The sequence below is a fragment of the Populus alba genome, chromosome 7 (genome assembly GCF_005239225.2).
Source record: "Populus alba chromosome 7, ASM523922v2, whole genome shotgun sequence".
Lineage (NCBI taxonomy): Eukaryota > Viridiplantae > Streptophyta > Magnoliopsida > Malpighiales > Salicaceae > Populus > Populus alba.
This window is the reverse complement of record NC_133290.1, coordinates 12,189,652-12,208,239: the sequence shown is the minus strand read 5'-3', so window position 1 is coordinate 12,208,239 and position 18,588 is coordinate 12,189,652. Positions and strand designations below refer to the sequence as shown.

General features: G+C 33.4%; 2 protein-coding genes and 1 non-coding gene across 4 annotated transcripts; 2 read left to right on the top strand and 1 right to left on the bottom strand.

The window, feature by feature from the left end:
• Positions 1–1,984: 1,984 nt before the first annotated feature.
• On the top strand, positions 1,985–7,089 carry LOC118043577 (uncharacterized). 2 transcript variants are annotated; one of them, XR_004686666.2, is made up of 7 exons: positions 1,985–2,236; positions 2,513–2,630; positions 2,729–2,799; positions 4,088–4,375; positions 4,499–4,599; positions 4,939–5,047; positions 6,827–7,089. XR_004686666.2 is itself a non-coding variant. In XM_035051594.2 (7 exons), exons 1-7 carry the CDS (start codon positions 2,213–2,215, stop codon positions 6,903–6,905), a joined length of 786 nt encoding a protein of 261 aa, XP_034907485.1. In that variant the 5' UTR covers positions 1,986–2,212; the 3' UTR covers positions 6,906–7,089. The 2 variants fall into 2 exon arrangements, 1 of the variants encoding a protein (XP_034907485.1); XM_035051594.2 differs by having other exon boundaries at positions 1,986–2,236; positions 4,499–4,595.
• On the bottom strand, positions 6,579–6,708 carry LOC118043623 (U6atac minor spliceosomal RNA). Its single transcript, XR_004686671.1, has one exon. It is a non-coding gene; the product is annotated as a U6atac minor spliceosomal RNA (small nuclear RNA).
• A 6,426-nt stretch (positions 7,090–13,515) lies between the features above and the next one.
• On the top strand, positions 13,516–18,258 carry LOC118043576 (BTB/POZ domain-containing protein DOT3). The gene is made up of 6 exons (XM_035051592.2): positions 13,516–14,197; positions 14,372–14,441; positions 14,874–15,760; positions 15,868–16,132; positions 16,215–16,343; positions 17,665–18,258. The coding sequence occupies exons 1-6, from the start codon at positions 14,010–14,012 to the stop codon at positions 18,037–18,039; spliced, it is 1,914 nt and encodes a 637-aa protein (XP_034907483.1). The 5' UTR covers positions 13,516–14,009; the 3' UTR covers positions 18,040–18,258.
• Positions 18,259–18,588: the final 330 nt, after the last annotated feature.

The window sequence follows — 18,588 nt, the reverse complement described above, 5'->3', positions numbered from 1 at the left end:
ATCAATTATCATTGTTATTATTTCGTGGTAAATCATATTTTTAACATCATAAACTATAACATGACTTATTTGTCATTTTAAGTCCTTTGGGAACTAAAAGTAGCTATTTCGTTTTGAGAATGCTAAGGATTTTCTTAGAATTTCACAGCAAGAACATGTTATATCGTGGGAAAATAATTGCCTTTTCTTCGAATTAGAAAAAAAAACTTATTATTGTTTATTGATATCATGATATTAGAATGAGATATGAAAAAACAGAGAAAATTTTATTAAGAAATAAAAAAATGGTGAAAAAATAAAAATAAAAATACAATGTAGTAAAGGTTGTTGAAGAAGTGAATTACCAAAAGGTGCTACAATAACGGATAATAATGGCCGCTAACTGTATGATGATGTCGATGTTTGCTGAAGTTCATAGGATACTAGGTACTTTTTTCACCTCCAACAGGCAATACCACAGCGTTCATATATGGCGTGAAAGTTTAAGGGGTTACGTAAGCTTCGCATATAATTTATATAATTTTATAATATATTTATTTTTTAAAAAAATTTTAGGTTTGAATTTTATATATGTTTATACTATTTTATACTTAGTATTTCATCAAATAAAATAAGATAATAAAATTTAAATTCATAACTACCTAGTCAACAAAACTCTAATATTATGTAAAAAACAATTCAATATAATAATTTAAATCATTAGATGAAACTTAAGATATATTTATATAATTCTGTACCATATAACAGTATAATGATTCTTGAAACCAAAATTATTAAACTTGATTCAGCTCAAGTTTCAAGTCATAGATTGAGCATGTTCATATAAGTTTGTTTAAAAAAATGTTGTGTACAGATTTTTTTTAAAGCTAAAATAATATTGTTTTAAAATTTTTTATAAAAAATCAAATTAAATTTTAATTGGATCATGAGTTGATTTATTGAGTTAACCAGATTTATTCATGTCTATTTTTACTTTATTTATTTTGAAATCTTACTTGGATTAGATTTTAAACCAACAAGCATTTTTAATTACCCTAGATTAGATTAGGCCGAGTTTTTACAATAGTAATTGCAACTATGAGATTACAGGACATGGAAAATTCTTTTTAACAATTTACATTATATTATATTTAAAGAAAAAATAATAAGTAAAAAATAGCCCCCTATGAATATTAAGGCCGGCAAATGAAAATTGCGGACAGAAAAAAACAATGATATATCAAATCACGGGGGATATGGATTGGTTTCGAATTGTTTATGCTGTTTTAATTTGTCTTCATATGTTAGTCCATATGATGCCTTTTTTTTCCTACGCTATAAAATCTAGGAAGCTGGTGTTCTGGTTGAACCATAATTTTATAAATTTATTTTTTTGTTTTAAAATAATTTTTTGTATATATTTAAACTATTTTAATGTGATGATATCAAAAATAAAATTTTAAAAATAAAATAAAAATTATTTTAATATATTTCTAAATAAAATACACATTAAAAAAACAACCTCTATTATTGTCCAAAACACTTAGAAGAAAATCAATCTATCTTAAGTTGAGACTCCAGAGAGAGAAGTTGAATGGACCAACTTATAATTCCATGAAATTGAAAAATTTAATTGATTTTAAAAAACTTGAATATTTGGTTTTCGTTTTGTTTGTTTAGTGGTCTAATTTTTAAAATTTTATAAAATTTTTTAGTTTCAAATTAATTTTTTTAATATTTTTAAATAATTTTGATATATTAATATTAAAAGTATACTTTAAAAATCAACCTTACAGTACATACAAACACCGTTTAATAGAAAAAAATATACTTTTTATTGATTTTCGCAACAGTGCTATATATATATATATATATTTATTGTATCCGTATATTAAGATAAAAAGAAAACAATCATAATAGTAATAAAAAGACTTTGAAGGGGCAATATAGTCATATAAGGAAAAAAAAGAAGCTTTATTTGTCTTCCTCTTTAAAGATGTCATCAGTAGACACCAGTAACTGAGTCTTTTCTGTCTCTTCATTTTTATCTGCAGAAACCCGTGCCACTGCCACATAAAGAGAGTCTCCTCTCCGCTCCTCTTCTCTTCTCTTCTCTCAATGTAACTGCTCTAATCTATACTTCTCGCTCCTTCCTATCTGTTTAGTATATTTATTTCACGCACACATGTGAAGTTGCCTTTTCTCTGGAATATCTCCCTCTCTGCAAACTGCAATGGCTACTGATTCCTTCACCAAGGTCAGAATTTAGATCTCCTCGCTTCATTTTCTGCTTCAAGCTCCATTTTCTATGTTTTTTTTGTTAACAACTTGGCTGCTACAGCTTCCCTTTTTGCTACATTTTAGTTCTAGCTAGTTAATCACGCTCTTATTTTTTTATTTTGTTTTATTTTGCTGGTTTCTACTTCTTTTAATTTATCTTTACCTTTTTTTCTTATTTTTTTTTCTCAGTAACCAAGCAGATCTTCCCTAACGTTAGTTAATTTGTTTTTTTATTTTTTTTTGTCTCATGAAGGAAAGCGAGTACTTTCCAGCTGCGAATTTTGATGGAAGTTGCGATTTGCCTGCTGGAGACTCGTATTTCCAGTCACTAAATCCGAGTTTTGACGAGGTCAACCAGCATTGTTCTTTAGGTAATGGTGTTTTTACTGAGCTATTACGTGATTAATTGCTTTAAATACATGTAGCAAGCTAATGGAAGCTTTTTTTTTTTTTGGTGTTGGAATATTAGATGCTTTGCCTATAATCATTGATGAGGCGTCGTTTCCGGTTGAAGAAAAATGTGCCTTTCGCAATTCACATGTAAGCTCGTCTTTGCTAAGATAGTAATTAGTATTGTCTGGCCTCTTAAGCCATTTTTGTCTATGATGGTTTGCCAATAGGAGCTCTACTATGATCAATCAGTGTTCCCTGCTGATCATCAATCCTTGTGCTCAGAAATCCACCTCTAGTGCTAACTAATTCAAAACTTCTGACAAGATAACAATTGATGTTCAATAGGATGGCCAAGCGGTGAAATGTTGCTTCGATTTGCTCTAGCCAACATATTTTCTTTCCTAATAATGGTAGAATGTCATTGATGGCAGAAAAATCATGCCATTATAGTAATCTTTCTAAAACGTTGTTCTAATGCTGAGTAGTTGATGCTAGGGGACTGGATATACTTTTCTTTGTATATTTGCATTTTATAGGCAAATTCATATCTATGCTGTTGGAACAATGCTTGTGTGATTCCTTGGTGATCTTTCCAACATTACTTAGAATAGTCCGTTATAGAAAATGATCTAGCATTCTGCAGTGCAGTGTCTATTTGGCAGGTTGGTTGAAATATGTACATACAGATATGCAGACAAAGAGTCCAATGATTGCAATCCATATACTGCACAATAGGGTGAATCTAGAAATTCTATAATAGGAAGAATCAAGGAAACATTGATCCATGTTCATAAATGAATAGATCTTAATCTTATCAATGGATCAAGACAACTGAATGGTACTTACTGTTTGTTCTATTCTGTTGTTGGATGAAGACTTGATTGAGGCTAGACTCCCTACATATTATATTGTACGATTCCTAATCCTTAGATCTTTGTCTCAGAGGGTGATTCCTCCGAGACAGTTTTGTTCTTTAGACTGTAAGTCCTGTTAGATTTTAACCAATGAATACTATGAAGATGATCAGGATCATCATATGTATAAACGATATGGCATACATTTGTCTAATTTAGTTTGTTTAGATTGCAATCTTCGGTATTTTAAACTAATTGATGAAGAGGCCTGTACATGATATATATGGTCTTGCAAAATCTTACACTAGGCCAATAAGGAATTTGAAGACAATATTTACACAATTTTTTGCTAATAGTGACTCATGTTTGTCATTTCCAAATCGAAGTATTCTGTACACAAGAATACTGTGATCCTAACCTTAACTGCTTGAGTTAGCACTCCCTTTTCACTCTTTCATGAAGAACCTTGTGCCTATTGAAACTTTCATTTCTTTTTCATGAGATGGTCAATAATGGTCATTTAGCAGCCATATATGATTAAAATTGTGCATATCTTTTGAATTTTTTTCATCTTTGTTTAGGGTCAAGATGTCCTTGATTTTTCGATGTTGTCCGAGGAAAGCAAGACCACTTCACAATTTACATCTCAGCTAGCCTTTCTAAGCTTTGTAGAGGTTCCTTTACCACCGAAGAAGCAGATGTGCTCAGATGCTCAATTCAGTTGCCATAACTTCATTGGTTTACAGATGGAAAGTGAAGATTCTTATTCACCATGCGTTGTGGATATAGATATTGAGATGGAAACTATTGCAAAGCCCAAATCTGGTGGTATAACTGTTGGAAGTATAGAAAACAAAGATCCATTAACTGTAAGTTCCATGGATGGTCTGCAATGTTTTGTTTTATTTCAAGTGCTTGCTTGTTTAGCCTCAATGTGAGATTTGTCAGTCTTCCTCTAATTTTGGTATTTGTTTGCTTACATCATCATGCAGGGAGTGGTGCAGAGACAGGCAAACCTGAAAACTTGTGGGAGATTCATGCAACTTTTTACAAATCATGGATCATCATTGCTGAAGTTAATTTCTAAAGGCATGTAAGCATATTCCATTACATCACTGCTGTTCATCTAATCCAATTGGATATGTTCATGATGGTCTAATCAAAGACTGCTAGCTTCCTGACCTGCTATTCACATGATTTGTTACCATCATTCTCTTAAAGAGATGTCCCAACTAGTATGGGATTGACACTTTGTTGTCGTGTTATTCTTTTAAGAGATGCAAATTGTTTATCACACCTACTCCTGCTCCTGGCATCTTGTCCCCATGATTTTGCATACGCCTCTTTTCATATTTAGTATCAATCCAGCAGAATATGCTTGCAACAATAAATGAGAATCTACTTTGTGTTGATAATTCCTTTCGTTTAACAGACAAGTCATTCACTGAGAGAGTTCATGATACACCAAACAACAGATGGAGAAGATATAAGCGTGCATCCTCATTTGATTCAAGAAAAATTGTTCTCCTATTCTCAATCATGTAAGCTCTAAATTCAAAAGCTAATTCTACAGCAAAGTTTTAGTTGTTGCTTTTACTTTGCTCCACCTCAGTGCTTCATTAATTCTATTAAGTTTTCCGGTGCCTCCCATAGTTGTATATGTATTGCCAACATGCATCTAGTAAGGTCATGGACTGAAAATGTGATAGACAGTAATTATCTTCAAACTCATTTTGCACTGATCATGTTCTACAATTAGTAACTCATTTTTATGTTTAAGATGGATACTTCTGTGGAAATGTACATGAAAGTAGGGCTGCAATCCTAATTGGACTTATGGAGACAAGCTTGTTTAAGGATAAAATTAGACTGCAATATCACTTGTCCAATGTAGGGTCATCAATCATCAAGAATTGAAAAGCTTGTGACCTGAAGATTGTTTGCCATTGACCATTGATTACCATGGTTTTAAATAATGGTCGGTACATTATACGATGGCTTAACAAAAAAATGGTCTTATCCTTTATTTCATTGCACCACTATACTATGTGTAACAACATTTCATTCTGAATGGCAATAACAGCATTTTATAACTGTAAAGTCGTCCATTTTAACTTCAAAAAGCAGAAAAAATCATGTTTTGCTCCAGTCTTCCGAGTTTTTTTTTTTTGAAAAGTAGCACAGTGCCCAAATGTTTTTGGGGAAATAGCACAATAGGAAACTTATTTGGGGAAATAACACTTTTAGTCATTGCGACCAATTTAAATTTTAAATGCTTTAAATTTGAAAGAAAGTTGCTGTCATTCTCGTGCATTTGAACTTATTATTATTATTTTTTTAAAAAATTATACTTTGCATTAATAAATATGTTTTTCCTATGCATTTCACAAATGCTATTTTATTTTGTTTCTTGCTTGGACAATGTGAATACAATGAAATATCATTTTGGTTATGCATGGGAATCTGTGATTTCTAATTTGTGAAGTGGGAACAAATGATTTTTCCATGCACTTCAACAATGAAATTTATCATTTTGGTTATGCACTTTACAAAATGATTGTCCCATGCACTTCACAAAATGATATTTCTTTCTGTTCACATGGTCGAGGCAACAAACAAAATAAAATAGCTTTTGTGAAGTGCATGGGACAGCCATCTTTATTAATGTAAAGGACAATTTATTTTTTAAATTTAAAGGATGTGGCAATGACACTGCCGTAGCCTTTAAAATTTAAATTTGGTCGTGCCGCAGCCCAATGAATTGTGTTATATCCCCGAATAAAGTTTCTTACCATGCTATTTCACCCAAAAAATCGAGGCACTGTGCTAGTTTTCCCAAAAAAAAAAAAAAAAAAAAAACCTCCAGTCTTCAATTCTCTCGTCTTTCTCAACCCCTTAATGCAAAATTCATAAAAAAACAAATCTTATCATGCTTGGCTATTGATATTATAAATCCATCAAATCCTACAAGACTTGCAGATTTTATGCCCTTTCCACCTCATATTTGATCGACATGACCATTCATGCATAGTATGCACTTTCACATCTCTCTCTGCATATTTCGTATCGATGAATAAAGTTGGGTTAGCGATCTACCTAGTTGGCTGGTAGCCTAGACCGGATGTACAGTAACAGGGAAGCACAGAAGCTGTTCATGTCTATATCAGGGGAGCTGCCATCCATCTCTCCTCTCCACGAACACCTCTCTCTCTCTCTTCCCTTTCTTAGTAATGTTCATAAAACAGGAACTGAAATTTTCCTTTAATTTTCAATCGTGGACTAACCATCTTTTTTTTTCTTGCTTCTTTTCTTTAATCCAGGTCAAGTTTGGGTACGTTGATATTGATATATCTAACACTGAGAGTGAGGCAGACGGTTGATGGGTATGTCAATGTCTAATGGTTTTACGCCTTTGTGCTTCTAGTTCATGCTTGAACTTGCCATTTTAAGTTATCTATTGTGAATAACTGGTGCTGGAGTTCTCTTTTGTGCCTTTCTTCTCTCTTTTTTCCCCTCCCTTTTTAGGGTGTCCCTGTACATATGTAGTGATTATATTCCAATTTATTAGTTGATTTACCGTCTACTGCATTTTACAACTACAGGGGGCTATGACCGCCTATAATATTTTGTTGCCTTTCACAATTTTGAACTCAGTAGTGTTCATAAGATACCATGGAAGCAACAGCTTTGTTATTGGCAATAATTAGTCTACCCTCTCAGATACAAGGCAAACAGTTATTTTGGGGTGTAGAAAAATTTGTTTTTTCAACCAATCAAAATTTGTGTTATTTTTACATAAAAAATAAATTAGAATTTAAATAAATGACATGGAAAATAAATGGTTTTTACATATTTCTTGGTCAATGAAAAATTGATGTATGAGAAGAGATATTTAGAATTATCTTATCATAAATATAAGATTTTATAAATAAAAATTAATTAATAAAATATTATCATGTAATATTTGCAAAAGACCTGAAATAAGAGCTTGACCCTGGACATAAAAAAAGAAGAGAATTCTTCTTGCATATATTGGAGAAATTTTGGAAATGCAATTTTTTTTTCAAGACAAGCTTTTCAAGTAAACTGGCTTTTTTAAAAGCTCTCAAGCTTCCATGATCCATGCTTGAAAACTATAAAGAACAAAGCTTTGTTTGGAGACTTTAAGAAACAAAATTTTGTTGGATTAAAGTTTAAATACTTTATAAGAGTATGTGAATAATATTTGAAGACAAATCAAATGAACTTTTTAACTTGTCAAATCATTAAATTTTGCTCTAGGCTTGATTTCATAAATAAATCAAGTCATCTTAAATCAAATTAAAAAAAAATATTATATGATTGTTTATTATTTTATAAAATATTTTAAATAAAAATTGTATACAATTGTATATTTTAATAAAATTAATATTTGTATATTTGTGTTTGCTTAATTTCATATACTTAAATTTATGTTTATAAATTCCTAGTGACTCCACTGGAAATATCTTTGCCTTTCATTTCTTTCGTTCAAGAAAAAAAAATTCAACTAGAAAAAACACAATCATTGTTATTGCTTCCAAAAGCACAAAATTGCTGAGTCAGGTAGTCGACACTTCATTAAAGATTCTTCTACCCCACTATTAAAAGCAAAATCCATCATTGTAATAGTGTTATTAAACCTAATCAAGTGAGTTAATTTTAAACCTCCACTTAACTCTTTGCTAGACCTAAGCACAGACCCAAACGCCTTGGGTTTGGCTAATATAGATATATTTCAATGTGAAAATAAAACATAATTGACAAAATAGAAAATTTAAGGACCAAATTTGATTGAAATTTACGAAATCAAATGATAAAATCTAAGTTCAATGCTTAATTTCAAACAATTATGGATTTTAAGGAACAAATAAAATTAAACCTTATGCATTCCTAGCAACCAACAACTTTGACATGCCAAATGGGCTCATATTCCTAGACTTGGCAACAATACTAGACCCATGCGTTTTAGGTCTGACAACCATGTTGAACTAAGTGTCTGGAATCTGATAGCATGCTAGACCCATGCTCTTGGACCTTACAACAATGTCAGACCAAGATGCTTCGACGTGTTAAACATGCCAGACCCAACCATGCCAAACCCAAATACCTTGGGTATGATAGAAATGCCAAACCCACACATTTTGGGTTTGGCAACTATGCTAGCCCAAGCTCCTGGGTCTGGCACCCATGTGATACCCATGCTCTTGGGCCTGACACTCATGCCAGGCCCATTTGCCCCTGGCCTGACAAACTTGTCAGACCTAATGCCTGGGCATGACAACCATGTCAGACACATGCTTTTGTGTTTGATAACTATGCTTAAATAACAAAAAGCGATCTTGAGAGCATTAATTATAATTTATTTCATTCTCTTGTTTAATAAAACTAGTTAATTGATCTTTAAAATTTCAAAATATAGATTTTGGTTCGTTTTTATATTGTTATTTTTTAATTTTATTTTTGACCAAACGCTTGAGCATGACAACCATGTGAGACCTATGCATCTTTTTTTGAATGCTAGACCCAAGTAGCTTGGGTCTAGTGTGGTTGCCAGACCCAAGGCACTTGGATCTGGAATGGTTGTAGACCTACATACGTTGGGTCTGACGCTTAGAATTTGCATAATTTTTATAAGCCAAGAAAAGTAATGGTTTTGTTGAGGATCAAAATACTTATGCAGATGTGTTGAATGATCTTATGATATCTAACTAATAATTCCTTGTGGATTTCTGATGTATTGTTAAGAAAAAAGCTAGACTCACGTGTTAAGGTTTGGTAACCATGCCAAACATATGCGTCTTGTTTTGAAAATACAGGAATTCACTTATGATTGTTCTAAAAATATATTTATTTTGTATTTTCATCTTTGTCTTTTTAACCAAATATATTTTTATCTTTTCTATATTTCTTTCTTTTATTTTAGGACATTAACTACACGCTTCTCTAAAATTCACTCAATTATTTTTATTAACTTCTAATTTTAGTGAAGAAATGATCTACAAAATTGCACAAATTAGAATAGTCCAAAGAACAATAAGTCTTTTACGTATATAGTATTTTCTTTTCCTACAAAATGTATAAATTCAAAAGTTTAAAAAGTTTTCTTTTATGATCATATATTTTAAATTTTGGTATATACTAATAGTTATAATGTAGAATAAACTCTTCTTGTAATAAACTTTGACAATTTGATCATGCAACATCTCAAATTTAAAAAAACATGAACCCTATAAAAAATATCCAACACTTGGATGAAAACATAAAATTAATATTTGCATCCACAATGCATATAAAATAGGAAAGTTTATTTTTGAAGACTTGAGATAAATCACCTTAGAACTCAACATTTTTTTTTTCATTTCTCTTTGAATATAACAAATTTATAAAATAAGTTGCACAAACAAAAAAAATTAATAGTTAAATTCTACTGCATATGAATGAAAAATCTTGCTTGAATGAAACAATATTTGTTTTGTAGTTCAATTGTAATTTTGAAAAATTTTAAATTTTTTGACCCAGACATAAGTTTGGCAGACCCAAGCACGCAGGGCTTACATGGTTGCCAGACCTAGATGCATGGGTCTGGCATGGTTGCGAGGATAAGGCGCTTGGGTCTAGCAACCATGCCAGACTCATGTGCCTGGGTTTGACAACCATGCTAGCCCATGTCTAGGTATGACAAACATGTTTGATTCGACAAATAACAAATAAAGAGAACAATTGTGCACTTTAAATGCTACGAGAGAGGAAATAAAGAAAACTACAAACAATTAATCACCGACAACAATCTAACTATTATCTATCAACATGCGCCATACCATGGGGAAGAGGGCATGACTGTGCATCCAGTTAGACGGCGGATGACCAGATTTGATCACCAAAAAGCATCATGCTCACTTCTTTAATGGCGTAGGTGCTTGTTTCTCATGAATTGGGAAAACATGAATATAAAAACTTGTAGATATTTTTTAAGGCTAACCTTCTTTTCTAAGACTAAAAAGGTTGTTTGATTGTATTTGAAAATTAGAAAAACCTGAATATCCTTGTAAAAGAAAGCCAAAATAAGTTTATTCACTTGTGAAAAAATAAAAAATTAAAAGTGAAACTTCTATTATAATTTACGGTAAAAACTCTCTTGATCTACAATTATTTCCCTCTACTATTTAACTTTTGTTATAATAATTCACCTCCCCGTTTATTAATTTAATGTTGTTATGCCAATTTGAATATGGCATAGTGAACTTAATATTTTTGGGAGGGATATCCCTGTGTGTTAGTCAGCCTCTTGTTCAAGAAAGAAAAGCAGTTAGCACAAATTTGACGAGCTATCCCACATATTTAAATGATTTCACCCGTTCAAAAGCTAGCATCTAACACACTCAATTGACAAGATCAATAATTGAACTTAATGTGATATTTTTTTTATTTCTTTTTTTGTTTTTCTTTTTAATTTTAAGCTGTGATGAACACGGTCCATTCTTTTATTTGAGCTTTTTTTTCTCTCCGGGCCGGCAAAGACAATCCCATGAGAGTATGAGACTGCTTTTACAACTGTGCACCGAAGCTTTTTCTGTCTTTTACTCATTGTCTTTTTATTTATTTGGAAAAAGTTTTTGTCAACTTTAAACCGCACCCATGCCTAATCGAACCCAAGGTGCGCATGCACTTGGGTGTCTTCCTGCTCAAATCTCAACTGATAAGAAAACAACACAGATATGTTGACAGATCATGACCAACCAGCTAGGTTCCATGGAGTGGACTGGTAACATTTTGGATTCTTATCTCTCTGTTCTTAGTAAAAAATCCCACTTCCTCTTAGGATTAATTAAGTACTTGCAGAAAAAAACTACGTGTATCTTTACCGCCTTATTTTCCGACTAACTCCGGGCAGGAAAAGAAAAAGGAAATCCTAATGCAAAATGGAAATTAGGGTTTATGTATATAACGAAATCATGAACCCAGATTTCAGATTTGGTAACCCTGCCTGAAACACACACACAGTAATTACCCTAATCTTTTGAAAATCTTTCCATGGCTCCTGAGAGAAAGCTGCTGCTGCTGCTGCTGCTGCTGCAGGTATATTAAATAGCAGACATTGATTCGTCTTCTTAATTTTTCTTGTCCAGGATATCATTTCCGTAGTAAGAAGATCCATCAATTGTAAAGGGATTTTCTGAAAGAGCTAGCAAACGAGAGAAGAACGTCCAAGTTGAAGAAGAAAATGTTAAACGGTTCTTCAAAGACGGATGAGAAAATGTGTATTTGGCTTAGAAACGTGGTTGATTTTATTTTTTTCAAGTATAATTTTTATTAAAGTAAAAACCATACTTTATAAAAATAAAAAATACATGGTTTTTTTTTTTTAACTCTAAAAATACCTTAATTAATCAGGTTTTGGATTTGTTCTTTAATGATTATAAGTTTGAGTCCTCTGATTGTTATTAGAGACTTACATGGCCATTAATTTTAGAATTCATGAAATTAATCGAGATGTATAAGTAGTTTCGAGCATCTATAATAATTAAAAATATATATATAATTTTTACGTGGATTCTATAATAATAAAAAAAATTATCCATCATTTCAAGCCAAACACCCCTGAAAAGGCTTAGCTAGATGAATTTTGGTCTCTTTATCCAGGGTTGAATGAGTCATTGCAGCTCTTGAGTTTTTTTTTTTGAGGATACATTTTAGGTTCTGGAATGAATTTTGTGAAGGAAAGGCTAAGGTGCCGTTTGGAGAATTGTGTTTTGTTTTATTTAAAATTATTTTATATATATATTATAGATCATTTTAATATATTAATATTAAAATAATTTTTTTAAAATAAAAATAAAATATTATGTTAATATATTTTTAAATAAAAATAATTTTAAAATACATGTAAATGATACTAGGAGCTCCAGGCCAGCGAGATGGAGAACAAGTGGAAAAGGTTGCAGGATACTGGAGCTGATCGGCAGGTGAAACTGACCTTGCGGGCACAGTCGGTACCGGAGCAGACTCAGGCGCAGTAAATTGATCATGATATTGCAGATGATAAAAATTAGGTCAACTGTAACTTAGACCCGAATGGTTTATAGAAAGTAATTAATTAGTCCTTGTAATGTCAGAGATAATTAACTAATTTCTTGACTACAATTGACCATCACCTCAATTTAATTTTTCTTGTTTAAGAAATGTAAGGCCCCGTTCAATAACAAAAAAAATTATTTTTTTAATTTTCTTTTATTTTCAGTGGAAAATAAAAAAAGTGTGATTTTATTAAAGTCTCAGAACATTTTTTTCAAAAAAAACCAAAATATATATTTGTATTGCATTGTTTTTCATTTGAAGGGAAAAAAAAGAATATAAATGGTGCTCAAATTAAACTTGTTTCTTATGATTATTTTTACATTTACATATATTAATATTCTTGTCACTTTTTTTTTTAATTTAATGTGAGTATTCGGATCAATTTGCATTGAACTCGACTAATCCCATGAACCCTGAAGTTAACAATTATATAAGCTTCAAGTGATTATCATATAAGCAATTATAGGGCTCGAACCTGAGATCATAGAGAGAGCAAATTTTTTGATCTCAAGTTTTTATTATTGTAGCACCACCTAGTTTGTTGTCACTTTTTTTAACATAAATGGATATTGTTCCCATTGAGTATTCAAATGTTTCTCATGAATCGAAATCCATGCAAATATAACCACAATTCCTTTCGATTCACCTTCTTTCCTTCCCCGGTAAACACTCCCACAACCAAACATTACCATCGCTGCTTCTCCTTCAAGACTTGTTTTCCTCTCCCTGTAGTGAAGAATTGAATTCCAAGAGAGAGTAAGAGCAAAAGTGTACACACACACACACACACAGATATATATATATATATATATATATATATATATATAGTTGAGATTGATCAGTTCTAATGTATCTGTACCGACAGAGTTTCTCTGAAAATATCTACTTGTACAGCATTTGCACGGATGCGATGGTGATTTCAGGCAACCCATTAACGGATAAAATGGATCTGATTAGGACAGCAAGCACAAGCAGAGTTTCACCTCCTCTCAATAATTCCACACACCAGAGTTAGAGGACTAGTGCTGGAAAGGAACATCCATGATGGAGCCACACAATAATTCATTGGTACTAACTCTGATCTCAATAAGTTACATCTTATATTTGTTTTTCAGAAATTAATCAATCTCAAGATTATTAAAAACTTCGTATGGTTATTAATTTTAAAATCTTGAAAGGTACCAACAATTCTAAATAATAATAATACACAGGTCCGGTACACAAATACGTGGTTGAAAATTGACAATTCAAAGCCAACATTCTTTTTCCCATGAGCTTGAGCGATCTCTATCAGAATTCCCTGAAATTCCATACTTGCCTAACAGTGCTCCTCCCATACTAGCCACAGACTCACATCTCACATTTATGATCGAGCCCCACTTTCTCCATTCATGTCCTCGCCATTAAATGTTCGGTGCCCTCACAGCAATGCCGTACATCCTCATTGTAACCATGAAGAAGTCCCTTCTTGTAGTTCAATCACAAAGCTCAGAGAGTGATTCTGATGGCACTGATCAAGCTCACAACCAGAGCATCGTAGTTCCGACTACAGTCATTGCTATCGCCGATAGCTTCCAAAAGAAAGATAACTCATGGTACAACTTAACTCAACCATGATACAGCCTTACTGCTTGTTAGCTTGACTAAGTTAGTGTTAGAATATCCAGGCAGACATCTTTCCTTTTCCTTTTGGTCCTTTCCTGTTTCCAAGCTGCCTGTCTCTCTTACTAATGTCTCTCTGTTTGTTTTCCACTGACGGCATGGCGCAGGGTTGTCACTTCCCAAATCGCTACAGATCTATCGATTCAAGTTCAAGACGTCACTTTTACTGTTCACAAGGTAACTTACAGCTCGTGTAGAATCATTTCCCTCTCTCTATCCATGTATCAAAACACTAGACAAAATTATAACAAGGTCTGTCCATTAACTAGAGACACACACAAAGAACAGGAGGTGGATTTACAGCATGTTAAGTTAAGAACACGCCATGACTAAAGTGACTTCATCTATGCTCACCAGAGTCAAACATAATAATTCCCTTCTGTTCTTCCAGTTGATTCATGAGCAGTGTAAACATGTAGAAGATTAACAAATCAATTCTCAGGGCATGAACATAAACTAATTAAGGTGACCTCCCTTTCTTTGTACCTGACAAGGTTTAACCTATGGCGAAGACAGAGTTAAATAACACACTGATGGATCTAATGCACTCACTGCCTGTAAGGAATGAACTAACATCATTTGCTAACTCCTCTGTTTCTCCTGATCCAGTATCCCTTGGTATCAAAATGTGGCTACATAGGCCGCCTGGAACTTCAGCCGTCGATTTCAAATTTTGGGTACGAACTCAAGCTTGAAAACTTCCCAGGTGGATCAGAAGCATTCGAGATCATTCTAAAATTCTGTTATGGTCTCCCGTTAGACTTAAACCCTAGCAACATTGCTCCACTACGATGCGCATCAGAATTCCTAGAAATGAGTGAAGAGATTGATGATGGAAATCTCATCTCAAAGACAGAAGCTTTCCTCACATTTGTAGTCCTCTCATCGTGGAAAGACACCATCACTGTTCTCAAATCATGCGAAACTTTATCTCCATGGGCTGAAAATCTTCAAATAGTTAGAAGATGTTGTGACTCAATAGCATGGAAGGCTCCTAGAGACAATTCAATGGTTAATGATGAAGGATGGTGCTTTGATGATGTGGCTTCCCTTCGCATTGATCATTTCATGAGAATCATAACTGCAATAAGGGCAAAGGGAGCAAGACCAGAGATCATAGGTAAATGTATCATGCGATATGCTGAGAGATGGTTGCCAGGCATGGATGCAGAGTTAGAAGGACTAAGAGGGTATGGGTATGGAAAGAATGAACTGCAGTTCAGTATTTTTATCGGAGGGAAAGAAGACGAGGGTATTGAACATAGCAAGGAGCAAAAATCTATTATTGAAAGCCTAGTAAGCATACTTCCTCCTCAACCAGAAGCAGCCCCTTGTAAGTTCTTGCTGAAGATGTTGAAAATGGCAATGGTTTACTCTGCATCCCAAGCTTTGATTTCAGAACTTGAGAAGAGAGCAGGGATGATGTTGGAGAATGCCAATGTGAATGATCTTTTGATTCCTAATTATAAATGTGAAGATCAGGGGAAAATGGTCAAGTAAGTATTCAACTATCCCAGTCTCCTTAAGATTGCCTAACCTTGCATAAGAAACTGTGGCAAGTCTTTTCACCCTCGCTAATTATCATTCATGTATATTCATATAGATCACTTGAAAAACGAACAATGCACAACACAGATGTGGTACAAAGAATGGTTGAGTATTTTTTGATGCATGAACAAGAGAAGCAACAATTGCCACCAACATCAGGGAAATCAAGTGTTAGCAAGCTTTTGGAAAATTACCTAGCTGAAGTAGCGAAGGACCCTAATCTTTCCATTACCAAATTTCAAGTTTTGGCTGAAGCCCTGCCAGAGAGAGCTCGGACATGTGATGATGGTCTTTATAGAGCCATTGACACCTATCTCAAGGTTTGCCATCAGTTGTCTTTCTGGTACTCCGTCCTTTTAGATAAACAATAGACGAAGCTAAAAACTCTATTGTTCTTTCCAGACTCATCCTTCGCTCTCTGAGTACGACCGAAGAAGGCTATGCAAAATAATGAGCTGTGGGAATCTATCACTTGATGCGTGCATGCATGCAGCACAAAATGAGAGGTTGCCTCTAAGAACAGTGATTCAGGTAAAATATACACCCATTTTCCACTATAAATCTATGATATCCATCAGTAATAAATCAAATAAATACGCCTGCCATGTATCCAAGCTGTAAATTTAATGTCTTCTTTCAGTCATTAAATCAAAAGCCATAAGAGAGGCCACAGCCACGTGGCAAGTATAACAGAGGATCATGGGATCTACAATGGTTAACAAAGGCTGTCGCAAATTGGTAGTTTAGCTATTTAGAAGGGAAGGAAAAATCTAAGATATGGTGTTAGATCAATTTAGCCCCGTTTTGAGAAACATCCCAAGTGCCAAAAAAACACAACGCATTTTGCAGAATCCGACACACTCTCAAAAGTTTCTGACCAACAACAGTTGTATTCCCACAGAGCATAGGGGTCTGTTATCTGATTTTACTCTACTGTGCCTGAGATATCACTCAACACATTTTTTAACACCTTGAACTACATTCTTTTGCATTCCACTCAAGCTGCCAACTACCCTTACCATCATCAACACAAAGAAAAACCATTCAATTAGGTTATACTCTACTTGATCTTTACTAACTTCATCTTCTTAAATATACAGTCTTTCCAGCTCTATCTCTCTGTAAATTAAAAGGGGCTCTGGATAAAAAAAAGATTAGTGGGACAAACTCAGTGAATGACACCTATTTACATAAAACCTAAAAATAACCCAATACACAATTCTGAGATACCATGAAAATGCTGCAGTTAAGGACTTTTGGACACCAAAGCTACATAGTATAATATTGTACTGTCCAAAACAATCACATTTACTACCACTGACTTCCATTTTAGTCATAGGATCCTAGTGATCCATGTAAATGCAAGTTGCACTATGTTTGTTGTTGAGCTCAACCAGAACTTTAAGTCTGTTTCTAGGAACTCCAAACTCTAATAATTTCTTTCAGATTGTTTATTTGAAAGACTGCCAACTTTTATACAAGACATAAACCACAACAATGGAAGAAACTTTAAATGACTAATTGACTAGCTTTATTGTTAATCCCCAAATTTCCACATGACAAAATTGCTGATATTGTAAAAGCAGAGTGGCAATACACAGTATTTCAAAACATTAGGTTAAACCAAAAACCACCCCTAACAAAAGCTGTTAACACTGTGTCTGCATGCCTTTGAACAGATATTCTCTAAAAAAATAACTTAAGAGGATAGGCCTTCTAAATTTTTCTTTCCGTGTGAATCACAAACCTTGATAGCATGATGTGCAAATACATGGACCAAACAAAGTGAAAGGCAGACTTCAATGTTTCGTCAAAATTAACATTTCTGATCTAAGATGGGATGTACATGCAGGTGTTGTTCTCGGAGCAAGTAAAGATGAGGGCAGCAATGCAAGGAAAAGAGCCAGCAGCAAGTGATAACAACTCAGAACAGGAAATAACTCAAACATCAACAAAAACTGAGATCATGGCCTTAAGAGCAGAACTTGAGAACATAAAGACGCAAATGACAGAGCTGCAGAGGGACTATTCTGAACTGCAACATGAATATGAAAAGCAAAACAACAAGCATAGAAATGGATCAGCTTGGAATTTTGGGTGGACAAAGATCAGAACATCAGCTCTTTTCCATAGAAAATTAGATGGGAATGAAGGTGGCGAAGGACACCAGAGATCAAATTCACTTGGTAGCAAAATCAATTTCAGAAGACGACTATCCATATCATAAATTTCTAGTCACCAAGCCCAACCCCCACCCCCACAAATTCTTGTTTGATATCAATTACACTGTTTTCTTAGGGTAAGTTCACCTGTAAGAACAAGCTTGGGTACATCTTGCTTGTCAAAGCATATAATCAACTAAGTTGTGGTTTCATCCAATGTAAAAAAAAGGCTTGCAAGGAATAGAATAAATTCCAGTACATTACGGCAGCCTCGTTCCTAACAATCCCACTCACTAAAAGCATTACCATATCCATAATTCAAAACAAAATTTGTTTCAACAAAACTCAACTACCAAAACAAAAACTTTGCTTCGCACTAGCATTCGACAGAGCACTGAATCTAAGAACAACAGCTATACTTCTAATTAATTTAAAAACTATTATAATTACCATTAATCTGAAAACATTCTTGTTCTCATACTATATAATTTCCAAGAAGTTCCAATCAAAATAAGTCTAATAAATAAATTCCAACACGATAAACCCTAATTTACCGAAATCAAGGCAATACTTTCCTCAATTAAAAAATAAAAAATCCAAAAAACAACACCACC